This window comes from Rhizophagus irregularis, chromosome 23, assembly GCF_026210795.1.
Source record: "Rhizophagus irregularis chromosome 23, complete sequence".
In the NCBI taxonomy this organism is placed as follows: Eukaryota; Fungi; Glomeromycota; class Glomeromycetes; order Glomerales; family Glomeraceae; genus Rhizophagus; species Rhizophagus irregularis.
The window spans coordinates 685,868-698,954 of record NC_089451.1 but is presented as its reverse complement, the minus strand read 5'-3'; the positions used below and the strand labels follow the sequence as shown (position 1 = coordinate 698,954).

At 30.9% G+C, this 13,087-nt stretch overlaps 2 protein-coding genes across 2 annotated transcripts; one reads left to right on the top strand and one right to left on the bottom strand.

The window, feature by feature from the left end:
* Window positions 1-694: 694 nt before the first annotated feature.
* Window positions 695-6,458, top strand: OCT59_015132 (uncharacterized protein; the record flags this gene model as incomplete). Its single annotated transcript, XM_066139799.1, has 14 exons — window positions 695-1,517; window positions 1,653-1,996; window positions 2,125-2,451; window positions 2,529-2,603; window positions 2,685-2,825; window positions 2,895-3,188; window positions 3,270-3,533; window positions 3,606-3,776; window positions 3,844-4,171; window positions 4,244-4,393; window positions 4,466-4,734; window positions 4,807-5,032; window positions 5,110-5,193; window positions 5,281-6,458. 14 exons carry the CDS (start codon window positions 695-697, stop codon window positions 5,571-5,573), a joined length of 3,789 nt encoding a protein of 1,262 aa, XP_066002638.1. The 3' UTR covers window positions 5,574-6,458.
* OCT59_015131 (uncharacterized protein) lies at window positions 6,046-11,841 on the bottom strand (the record flags this gene model as incomplete). The annotated part of the gene is made up of 17 exons (XM_066139798.1): window positions 6,046-6,386; window positions 6,485-6,725; window positions 6,803-6,867; window positions 6,941-7,021; window positions 7,098-7,335; window positions 7,451-7,722; window positions 7,797-7,958; window positions 8,211-8,664; window positions 8,749-8,928; window positions 9,015-9,284; window positions 9,370-9,672; window positions 9,756-9,914; window positions 10,028-10,102; window positions 10,218-10,523; window positions 10,599-10,863; window positions 10,944-10,981; window positions 11,053-11,841. The coding sequence occupies 16 exons, from the start codon at window positions 11,839-11,841 to the stop codon at window positions 6,549-6,551; spliced, it is 3,834 nt and encodes a 1,277-aa protein (XP_066002637.1). The 3' UTR covers window positions 6,046-6,386; window positions 6,485-6,548.
* Window positions 11,842-13,087: the final 1,246 nt, after the last annotated feature.

The window sequence follows — 13,087 nt, the reverse complement described above, 5'->3', positions numbered from 1 at the left end:
ATTAATTTTATTTAATAAATATATTATGCATTATTATAGTTCTGGCCTTAAAATAAACTAATACTTAAAACTAATAGTAAATTAGGTTTGGCTACATATTTTACTTATATGACTTTTTGAAATTCTACTATGTTATTATAATTTTAATTCTAATTCCTTTAATTTTAATAATTTAATACTAATTAATTAGTGAATTACTCTGGCACTTATTTTTTTATTAAAAATGAATAGTAAGTTTAATCATAGAAAATGATGTAAATATTAAGTTAAATTAGTATACTATAAAATAGCTGAATAATTGTTAATAAAAAAATTTGATATCACCATTTTTTGTGTGACTTTACAGTGTGTTACAATCAAGTTTAGTAGAACTAGTGGAATTTTTACACTATTTTGACATATTTTATGTTCATCCATTATAATCATAACTGTATTTATTAGTGTCCAAAGTGGACGAAGCGTATTTTCGCAAACGATTTTATATTAGAATATTTTACATTTAAAAAAAGTTGAGAATTACATATATTTAAGACTTATGATGTGGAATTAATTATATTCACTAGCACGTGGCATTGTTATCGTTGAAGTTCTTCCATCGTCAAAGAAGTCGTCAGCATCAAAAGTACATAAAACTAAATAACTAAGCCCATTACCACGGCCCTCGCAATCGCAACTTAGAACATCGTCGGGCATAATGCAGAATATGGTTTCTTACGAACCTAAAAAAAATGGTACTCGTCCATATAGTGGCAATCCTTCACAAGAAGGGCTGTATAAAGGTGCTAAACAGCATTATGATAGTTATGCTGCGTATAGGACGCCTCCTACAGAAAGGCCGAGAGGACCGAGATCCTCTAATGAAGCGACTGCACGGCTGTGGGAAGATGGGTATCCGAGAAATTCTAATTCGTCAAATAATATAGTTGTCGGTCAGAATACTTCAGTGGGGGATAATTTCGATCTTGAATCACGTTCAGAGACTTATCCTTACATACATGACCAACAACATAATACTGTCTATAGTGACTCGGCCTATCTTCCGCATTATTCCCAGCCAGCTTCACAATATCCATATCAACAATATCAAACATCCGGTTCAAATATATATCAAAATCCAGCTGCTGCAAGTGCACCTTCATTGGGAACATTGTCATCTGAAGAGGAGTCAGACATCTTTTCTTCAACGCAGCAGTATCCACACTATTCACAGCATTTAGAATATCCCCAACACACATATCCACAATCATTACAATTTTCGCAACACACACATTACCAATTTAATGGATATCCATATCAGCATCAAGCTGAATATCAGCATCCGCTTTATACACAAACCTCACATACAGGACCACCTCCACAAATCGCTGTTCAGACAGTTCATCCTTATGAAGGACGTTCACAATCGTTGACTTCACGGTCATTTAGTAAGTCTGGACGTAGATCTCCACAACCACTTTCTCAATATGCATCAAACATTGCACAGAGTTCAACCTCAACAAGGTCAATGTCGATTAATGGTATGAAAATATATTATATTTTGTTAGATATTCCTGTTTAAAATTATGATAGTTTTATGCTGTGTAATGAAGCTTAGTTTAATTGTAACACGATCCAGATAAATTTACAAATATTATCGATGACCTTTCAATTAGGTGCCGTCTCAAATCTTATTATTCCATCATATGCTGATGAGAATATTCCCCCAAGAAGGTCCATGGAAAGTGTACGTGAGAGATCAAAACCGCCGCTGACAAATCATCGTACCGAAAGATTTCGGTCGTTTTCATATTCTGACGCATCACCATCGTCAGTTACTTCAGAAGTATCTAGTTCTCCGTCTTCACCTTCTTCTACAATAGGAAAACAACACATACCAATTGTATATCCAGCTTTGCTTTCACGAGTTGCAGACGCATTTCGTGCGCGAGTTACTTTATCAAATAGGATGAAGGATAATCTCGAGTATAAAGATTGTTTTGACGGAAGAGAGGCTGTGGTACGATATTATGTTATATTATGTTTACTATATTTAGGATAAATCTTTATTGAAGCATCACAAACACTTTACTACACATTTGTTTAATCTACATAATTCTTGATATTTAAATTGGATTTTTTCAAAAGGATAAGATTGCGTTTATCATCAAAACAACGGATAGAAATTTGGCACTTTTACTTGGTCGAGCTTTGGATTCTCAAAAGTTTTTCCATGATGTCACATACGATCATAGACTTCGCGATTCTCCAAACGAGTTATATCAATTTCAAAAAATGCCTTCAATATTGTCATCATCTGAGAATTATGAGCTTGAAGACGACGTTGAAGAAGAAGAAATAGAAGAAAACGATTTACCAAATGGCGTATTTACTTTATTGACTGATTGCTATTCACCTACATGTACTCGGGATAACTTATGTTATAGCATTGCTTGCCCACGGAGATTAGAACAAGTATGTATTTTCACTCATATAAATCTACTTTTTTCGTTAAAAATATAGAAGTATTTAAAATATTTTGTTTTAAAAAGCATGCAAGAAAAAATATGAAGCCCAATCCAGGATTGAAAAGAGCTGTGAGCCGTGGATCTATCTCTGATAAAAAGGTATTTAAGCCTCAATTAATTTGAAAAAATTTCTTTTAGTGAGTTAAAATGTAGTGGATAATTTTGACAATTTTAATTTAGGATCAGAAATTGTGGATTCATACGGTACCACCTGAGATTGCTAATACAGTTTCAGAAACAGAGAAAAAACGCCAAGAAGCCATAAATGAAGTAATATATACAGAAAAGGATTTTGTTCGCGATTTGGAATATCTGAGAGACGTAAGTTCTTATATTTATTGTATTTATTGCTTTTATATTGTTTTAGTAATTAATTGTTGTATTTTATAGTGTTGGATGAATCCTCTCTTAAATCAAAATTTCATACCTGAATCCCGGCGAAAAAATTTTGTTAATGAAGTTTTTTATAACATATTGGAAGTCCATAACGTTAATTCTAAATTGGCTGATGCTTTACAAAAACGTCAAAATTCATTTGCTATTGTAGAGCAAATTGGGGATATATTTTTAGAATATGCTCCTTTGTTTGATCCGTTCATAAAATACGGTGCTCATCAATTATGGGGCAAGTATGAATTTGAGAGAGAAAAAAATAGCAACCATGTTTTCGCAAAATTCGTGGAGGTAAGTTATGTTTTATGTTTATTATATAGACTTTGTAATGATAATATGGCCTAAATGAATTTTCCTATACAATTTTTATAGGAAACTGAACGTCGACCTGAATCTAGGAAACTCGAGCTTAATGGATATCTAACAAAGCCAACAACACGGCTTGGTCGTTATCCATTACTTTTGGAGGCTGTTCTCAAACAAACCCCTCAAGAACATCCTGACCGTATTAATTTACCCAAAGTTATTAAGATTATTAAAGAATTCCTAACAAATGTTAATGTCGAATCTGGAAAATCCGAAAATCGATTTAATCTGCAGCAACTAAACGATCAATTGATTCCAAAAGGAGAACATGTAAATATTATTTATTGAATTAAGTTTACATTTCAAACATTTTTTTTTGACGTGATGTAAATAATATTTCAGGATCTTGGATTAACGGAGGAGGGGCGTCAATTAATTTTCAAAGGTTCTTTGAAGAAGCGAGGTGGTGGCGGGGAATCTTCTGACTTGCAGGTGTTTTTATTTGATCATGCTTTACTAATGGTGAAGGTTAAAACCGTGAATAAAGTTGAGCAATATAAGATTCATCGGAAGGTATTTATATCACTTAAGATGCAATTAAATTTTCAACCTTTCTTAACAATATGTTTTTTTTCGATAGCCAATACCTCTTGTGCTTTTAAGCGTATCTGCGACAGAAGGTCAATCTGAGGGAAATAAACGCCCACCATCTATTTTACCTGGAAAAAATCCAACAGTAGTGCGTGGAAATGGCGACAAGCAATATGCACTTACATTTGGTCGTCTTGGAAAGCAATCATTTACTGTAACATTATATGCTACCACATTTATCAGCCGCAGAAAATGGATTGAACATATTGAAAAACAGAAAGAAATAATTAACGATAAGAGTAAAGTTTTCGAAAGAGGAATCTCGTTAGAGAAACTGAGTACTGGTCCGAATAAAGTTAATTGTGGATCCTATTTTGGTAAGTTCTAAATAATATGTTTTAATTGTTTTAATTTATATAATAATTAAATAAGACATCATTTGTATTTAGACGGCTACAGTAAGTTAGTTTTCGGAACAGATCTCGGAATATATGTATTGGAAATTGGCTCAAGTTCAAAAGCTGTTCGTGTAATTCAATTAGAAAGAGTATCTCAGATAGATGTCCTTGAAGAATTTCGGTTGTTGTTAGTGTTAGCAGGTAACTAATGGGATATTGTAAAAAATTGATAATAGAAGCATTAGCTCATATTAACTCTTAATTACCATATAGATAAATGTTTTTATTCATATCCACTTGAATCATTGGATCCTATTAAATCAAAAGAAGCCATTAAACGGTCAAGCAAAATTAGTTCACACGCCAGTTTTTTTAAGTCTGGAACTTGCCTTGGAAAGACTTTGGTGACCGTAGTAAAAAATAGTGCCCTTAATTCAACTATTAAAACACTCGAACCTATTGAGCAAAACATAAAAAACAAAAATAAAAGCCCACTTAAGATTTTGAGTGGAAGAAGTAGCGATTCATTAAAAACATATAAGGTAATATAGAGTTTTGGTATAGTCGCAATCTTATAGTAAACTAATATTGAGGTTTAACTGTCATTCTTTTAGGAATTCTACATACCAACGGAATTAACGTCGGTAAATTTCCTTAGTAAAAAATTATGTGTGGGATGTTGTGCAAAAGGGTTTGAGATTGTTGATTTAGAAACACTTATTACGCAAAGTTTAATTGATCCGGATGATGTTTCGCTCGATTTTGTTCAAAAGAAAGAAAATGTTAAGCCAATTGCTATATACCGAATTTCAGGGGGAGACTTTTTATTATGTTATGATGGTAATTAAATGCAAATGATATTTCAATTTTTAATTTTGTTACTTGAATTTAACTTTGATATTTTTTTCTTTTAATAGAATTCGCTTTCTATGTTAATAAGGTTGGATGGCGTTCACGTTCAAATTGGTTAATAACGTGGGAAGGATCTCCCACTTCTTTTGGTAAATTATATAATATCCATTTTTTTCCCACTTTTTGAGACTTTAAACGAGTTATTATTTAATTGGAAAAAATTTTTTACATTATAGCTCTCCGTTATCCTTATGTACTTGCATTTGAACCATCTTTTATTGAAGTACGTCATGTTGAGACTGGAATTCTTGAGCAGATTATTGAAGGACACAACATGCGTTGTTTATATTCTGATTCACGTGGCAATATTTTAGTTGTTACAACGGATCAAGCAACAGACAGTTCTGAAGTTTTTTCATTAAAACTTGTTGATGGCAGAAGGAGTTCTTTAATTTCTGAGGCTACAAGTATATCCACAAGTGTTTTAGGATATGAGGATGGTAACACAAGGCCTGATAATGGTAGTTGATGTGAATTTAAGGATCGAAGTTAATACCAGTGTGTTTCCTGAACGAAATTAAGGTCTTAAATCCATCACTTTTTCTTACCGCAACAACATAAGGCTTTTTATAACATCCTTAAAAATTATTCATCTGAACAAGATTCCCATCAACCACATGGAATAATGAATCATAATAGACCTTATACTTAATGTGGAAAGTCATAATTAAAATATATATATGTGTATATATATATTTTTTAGTGGGATTATGAAGAGATTAGAAATTTGTTTTCATTGTCATTTTAAATTCTTATACATTTGTAATCTTTTATCTTATTGTATTTTTCAATTTTGATTTATCATTTGATAGAAAATTTGTGCATTATTTCGTGTTTTATATTATATTTTTTTTTTTGTTTGATAAAAAACTTATGATTATTTTTTTTTTTGTTTTTCCGAATATTTAACTTACACAAAAATATTATTTCAAATTTTATATAAAATATATAAAATGGAAAGAATAACAAATTTATTAAAGTAATTTAATATTATTAACATTACATCTAGTAAATATAGTGAAATAACTTTTTGGCTTGAAAGTTTATCGTAACACTTTTGGCCTACACTACTCCATGAATTGTGAAATAATTTGGGAAGTAAGATTTCAACCCTACTCTTGGATTCTAGACTGTTACCAAATTGTTTATTTGTGATTTCAAAGTTAGGAAAGGGGCAAAATGATTTCAGAGCACTGTAATGAAATTATTATTTGCTCCGTTATATGATTCTTTAATTCCCTCTTCAATACTAATGCACAAGGTCGAGACGAATAGATTGATCCTTTTTTTTTTATTATATATAATAAATATTATAAATATTATGAATATAATAAATATTATAAATAAGATAGTGAAAAATTTTCTATAATGTAAATATACCTAATAAATATGAAATACATGACAAAGACTGAATAAAGTTAGTATATTAATAAAAAATTAAAGTTCATCGATGCGTTCCTCTCATGCTATCACTTCTTCTTATATCAGCCAATACTAGCTGAAAAACGTATTGTGTATCATTAAAGGGATGTTGCATCACTGCATGTATTGCATTCCTTCCCGAAGAATTATCATTTAAACATCTCATATTTTTGCCTGAAATTACTTGACATAATTTTCCCTAAAAATGCAATGATTTCATTAATAAACAATAACCTCATAAAATATACGATTACGTTAAGTAGTAAATTAGCTTACAGTTTGCACGTCCCGGATTTCAATGAACAATGGATTAAAGCCAATAATATAAGGTAATTGTATTGCTATTAAAAGAATAAATTATTAAATATTAACTCTAATTCAATCACAAATAGTGTTCCTATATTCAACACTCACCTACTGCTTCGGGCTTGCCTTCCCATTCCACTACTGTAGGTCTTGATAATTCGCCATGTTTATCAACATAAAAGAATATTTCTAAAAAATAAAAATGAGATTAAGTAGAGCTACTTATGAATAGTAAAAATTGTCAGTTTTCTAAAAATTTACTTACCATCGTAGCACAACAAAAATTCGTTAGTATCATTATCATCTAACCTAAACAACATCCCCAGAGGTTTGGAATTATCGCACCTTCGCGCAATAGATGCGAATTGTGGGTGGGAGAGGTCCGGTATTGTATTATTTTGAAGTGTATCTAAATTAACTATTTCAAAACCACGTGTGCAAGTAACACATAACTTGGATCTCAAGAAGTTAACTGAATAGGATTCTGATGGAACGTAAAATTGCTAAAAAGATTATTTAAAATAAAAAAATTTATATAAACGCATTAAAATTTTTTTTAAAAAAAACCCACACAAATAAACCTGCACGGGTACAATATATGAATTACAAAAAAAATACCTTATACTCTTTGAACCAATTATCGTTTCGCATCTGAAACATTCCCTTACGTTGGCCCCCTGTTCCAATTGGTTCTAGGATTTTAAAATGGCTTTCTAACCCTCTCTTTTTCATAAAAACAAGAAAAGTAGTATCCTTAATAGTGCCAACATTGAAATACTGAATGTTGTTACTTGCACTCAATCTTTGACGATGCTGTGTCCGACTAGATGTATTGACATTTGTAGATGATGGTATCAACGATTCTAGTGAATACGCCCACAAAGCCTTGTCTATATAAAAGCAAGCCTTAATTTTTCATCCAAACTAAATAACTTGAAATCAACCTTATAATTTTTATACCTACCAACTAATACAACAAAAATTCCGAATACTTCAATGACTGCCATTTGCATTACGTTACCAATGCCAGTCAAAACTGGACGAAATGTCTTAGTTTCTCCACCAAAGCCCATCCATACGCCATCTTCTGTACCAATAGCAACCATGTTGCGCCTTTCTGGAGTAACTATAAAATAACCATCCGTTTTTTTTAGTTTATTACACAAACATTTTATTGGGAAATTACTATTACCTTTAGTGCATTCCATTGCAGCACACCCCCTTTTTGTTTTACTATCAGAGTTAGGGTAGACGAAATTTAGGTAAGGAATTAGGGCTTAAATAGTAAAATAGTAAAATAGAGGATGTGCACTACAATGCAGATGCACTAAAACTACACTTTTTTTGGGGGGAAATTTTTTGGATTATTATAACTTACCAAATGGGACGGAACATGTTACTTTGCCCTTTGATGCACCTGTTGCACCGGAGGTTCCAATCGGTGCTGTTCCGAATGTTGCATCGTTCAATGTAAACAATTCAAATACTTGTTTGCTTGACCCATTTAATTGAAGTTTAGTCTGTGCTTCTGCAATTTTTTCCTTCCACATTTTGCGCGAATTAGCAGAATCAGCAAACAATTGATATGATCCCCCGTTACGACCGATGTGAATAATTGTAAAAGAATGTAAGCTAGGCCGACTTAAAAGATTTTCAGGCCCTTCAAGATCTGTAACCAAAGGAGAAGCCATTGAATTTTGGCCCACACTATTTGTTCTTTTTCGACTGTCGAGTGCAGAATTAATACTGCCAAGATTAGAAAAAAAAGTAGACTTATTTTGTTGTATATTTTCTGAGCCTGAGTCTACGATAAGCATATCTAAAGGGATCGGCTTTTTTAAAAAAGATTCTTTTAATATATAAAGCATTTTAAACCTATAAAGAAAAGCTCAAAAATAATTTATATAAAGACGTACTTTTTTAGAAATGACATATCTAACTTCTCCATCAGGACCTTTCCTTGGTTTTGTCATAACTAAATAATGATCAAAAAGGAAAACATAAAGATCCAACCATTCAAAACCTATGTCTGATTTCCTCTGTAGTTCTCCCTTAAATATTAACTGACGATTTGGATCCCGAAGTTTAAGCTCGGGCTATAAAATATATTAAAAAAAACCATCAATTCTCAAAAGACAATAATGAGAAATAATTTTAAGGATTACAAGTTTACAATACAAACATATGGTTCATTATTTTTCTTCACTAGTTTACGTTCCAGTTCTACTATTCTCAATCGTTTTTCAGCTTCATGAACTCTATCATCACTCTCCCTACATAATTCTCGAATTGTATGCAAAGCATTTTCCAAAACTTCTTTATCCCGATTATCATCTGAAGTGTATTTGATAACCTGTTCAAGCAACAATGTATATCGTTGCAAACGTGTCGTCGGTCTTTGTGCAAAGTGACGGAAATCAAGCTTGCGTGCTTCAGGTTTCCGTGAACATTGCTATGATTAAATAACAATATGATATTAATATCAAAGAAATATAATGTGTAATAACAATAACTATCGAGTCAATACGACTGTTTACCTCCAAAAACTGTTTGAATTCTGGATTTCTTGCTTTCTCAATCTTTATGATATTATCAGCAAGAGGAAAATGACCATTATAATTTACATAATCATTTCCAAACTCTAATGCACATTCTAAAAATATATCTCCAATATTATTTACTACATAACTTTCCTTCTGTCGTTTTTGCAAACGTTCTAGCATGACTTTATTGTGTTTTCTAATGTCAAAAACGTTATAAAAAACTTCCTGAATAAAACGATCAAGCTCAGCAGGCGAAATTATTGGAGGTGAGGCTGAACGAAGTTCATTAACATAAAGCTAAAGATATTTAGATAATAAATTATTTATTAAAATTCACATAACATTTTAGTACATTATCTAAAATTTTAATTTATATTTACCGTCTCTAAAAGATTCAAATCCATTACATAATCATTTTCTGTGTATACAGTTTCAAATATAATTTCCTGCCGCCTCAACTCATTTTTAGAAACTGTACTCAATATTTCTTTTGGGACAAAACCCGTCCAAGTTTGCTGTTCTTGTGATATAGGTTGAACCTTTTAAAAAAAGAGTAATCGTATGTAAAAAATGTTAAATCATAAATATAATAATCTGTAAGTATCTATGAATTTGTAATAGGTACAAATTGTCAGAAACATAATTAACTTACTGGCGTCTCAGGAGTATTTATGGGTTGCTCATCAGGTTGACTGGGTTCAAGAGATTTTTCAGGTATTATTTCATTCTGAAGTGTCGTGATAAAAAAAAAAATGAAAGTATACAACTTTAGAATAACGAATATCGTCAATTTCTACTATAAACTAACGAATAAAGAATAAATTAAGTTGTTATATCATTACCACGCCAGGAACATAGTTCGAACAAATCCTGGAATAACATCCTTTACCATCAATACTGCAACGCGGGCTATAACACTTTGATACAGCAGGAAATACACCAGTAGGGAAATCTTCATCCCATTCCCATGCTGACGGCGCTTCAGGATCAGGTTTAAGGAAAGTGTAAACCTCTTCCTTATTGTTTTGAATAACAGAAACAGTTGCCCAATTTATTGAATGAAAATAAAGTTGTGACTCTAACGAACGGGCCATAGATAAAGCAACATGACGCGGAATATCGCAAGGTAAGAGAGAATAAATCGTGTTCTGGTATATATTAAATTAACAATAAGTTAATAATATTGAATTCTTAAATATTATCAATTATGCTTAAATAGTTACCACAGCATCAACACCAGTAAAACTATCAGGATATTCTAAAGCACCTTTTACATGGGTACCTAAGTTTACAGTAGCACGAAATGCTAATGCTATATTGGATAAGAGTGCTGGGTTCATCAAACCATTGATACCATTCGCATATGATTTTTTAGTTGCTGGTGCTGAACTAGTATTAGAAGATGAACCATATGACGATGACCTTTTGGTATTTTTCATTGATACCCGAGTATTTTCAGAAGCTGAAGGAAACTGTGTATGGTATTGACTAAAAATCAAGTTGAACTTTAAAGTTATGGTTATCCTGTTTTATTTATAAAGTGCTTACGATTTAATTTAAACACTGACCTGTATTCTTTCTCTGGATAATCATCGTTAGATAAGGGCTAATAATTTAATTAATTAATTAGAATATTGCTGATCAGAGATAAAAGATCAATAATTATATGTATCTTACTTGTGCATTTTTTTGTGTCTGATTTTGTATCTCATTTTGTAGTGGAGGAGGAGGTCCTGATGCTTTATAAAAATGAAAATCAGGCATTACTAGTTGTGTCGAATATCCGGGCATAGAAGTTGCTCCTGATATTGGAGGAGGCGCTGCATAATTATATGGAGTATTATTATATGCTGAAGCATATGGTTGAACATAAGTAGTATTTGACATTGATGGATTCGGTAATGGTCTCACAGAAGGATTTGGATGTGCATTATGAGCGGGCCAACCTTGAGAAGTAAGGTCACGAGGAAAACTAGAATAATAGTTATATGGTACATTTGCTTGCGGATAATATTGCGCATTACCATAAGCTTGAGGAATTGAGCTATTATTATAAGGCTGTTGTTGAACAGGGTTATAATACTGATGTGTGTTGTATGAATGTTGTTGATACGTATTCGCAGAACTGGGGACATTATACGATTGTTGAGAATGATTTGATGTAGAAGTTCCAGAAGAGCGTCTACCAAGGCTTGTTATGTTTGTTTCTGAATTTTGCCTATTTGAAAGATAGCTTGTATTTATCGGTTCAATCGGAGGTGAAGGTGCTGCATTTAAAGGAGTTGTTGTTGTTGGTTGATTCCAACTAATATTGTTTGTGTGGGTAGTGTTATAAGCTTCCTGGGAAATCGTCAGTTCTTCGTCAATTAAATTTAATAACTGATTTATATCATTTTCGTTTTGAGGCTTTCCTTGACTATCCGGTTTGGGAGGTATTGGTGGTGGAGCATCATGAGTAGCTGACATTTTAAAATTACCGCTGTAAAAATAATCTGAAGTACTTTTAAATAAAAAAAATCTCTCAAATAATTTGCTCTGCGTCACGTGAACTCGGTTATTAAATCGATATATTGTATATTATAAATTAACATTATAATAAAAAGGGAATAAATAAAATAGTAATAAATAAAGTTTATCAATACTACAAAGTACAAATTATTAAATTATTATATATTTAAAAATCAAGTTTCTGTGATCATAAAAAGATAAAATTTAGTTTGTTAGATTCCTTTCATTGAGGTAGTAAATTATATTGTTTTATAGATTTTAGAAAGATAAATTTTATTCTATCAGATTCTCTTTATCAAAATGCATCAAATGGTGCTAATTTTATATTTCTAGAATCAGTAGATAAAAAAATATTTTAGTTTAAAAAATTTAGCTTCATTTACTTTTTAAAAATCATTAATCAATTAGAATTTTTTTTCGATTTTTACTTAGAAAAATACTATAGAATTTATTATAGAAATATAGTTTTTCTAAATAAAATATCTTAAAAAACATTTAAAAATATCTTTATTTAAAAAATAAAATTGCAGGCAAATTTATTTGCCTGTAAATAGTTTAAAGGTTAATTAATAATAATAACATAAAAAAAAAAATAAAGAGAAAATTGGTGTTATTGACTTAATTTAATATATTGATATTTCAAATACTGAATAGACAAATTATTATGGAATATAAATATATATTATAAACTATATGTTTTTAGAAAAAATAACCTTGTTATTAATTAATTAATCAAAAAACATAGTAATAAATCACATATGATTTTTTTATAATTAAAATAGAAAATAACCATTGTTCCTCTCATAAAAGCAAACATTGTGAACACATGATGATCTATCGCAAAATTTTGATATTAATACGAGAATGATCTGCATGTGACATGTACACTGACCTGTTTTCCTTCTACTAGTTCTTTTACTGTCGTTAAGGACAATTTTGTAATTAAAAGCAACACTCTTTACGCTTTCTAAAGCAATTTCTACGTAAAACTTTCTCAAAAGTTCCTTAACAACCCTACAGTAACAATCCTACAGAAATATATTTCAAGAAGAGTGGTTTCTTTTATTTACTCGCTTGAGAATCTTCTCTCTCTTTTTATAAGTAAGGATTTTAGAAACATCTGTACTTTATTTACAAATACTTTTTTCTTTTATGTGTTCGTAATTAATTTATTACTCAGAGAATCCTTTATCTTCTCTGATTA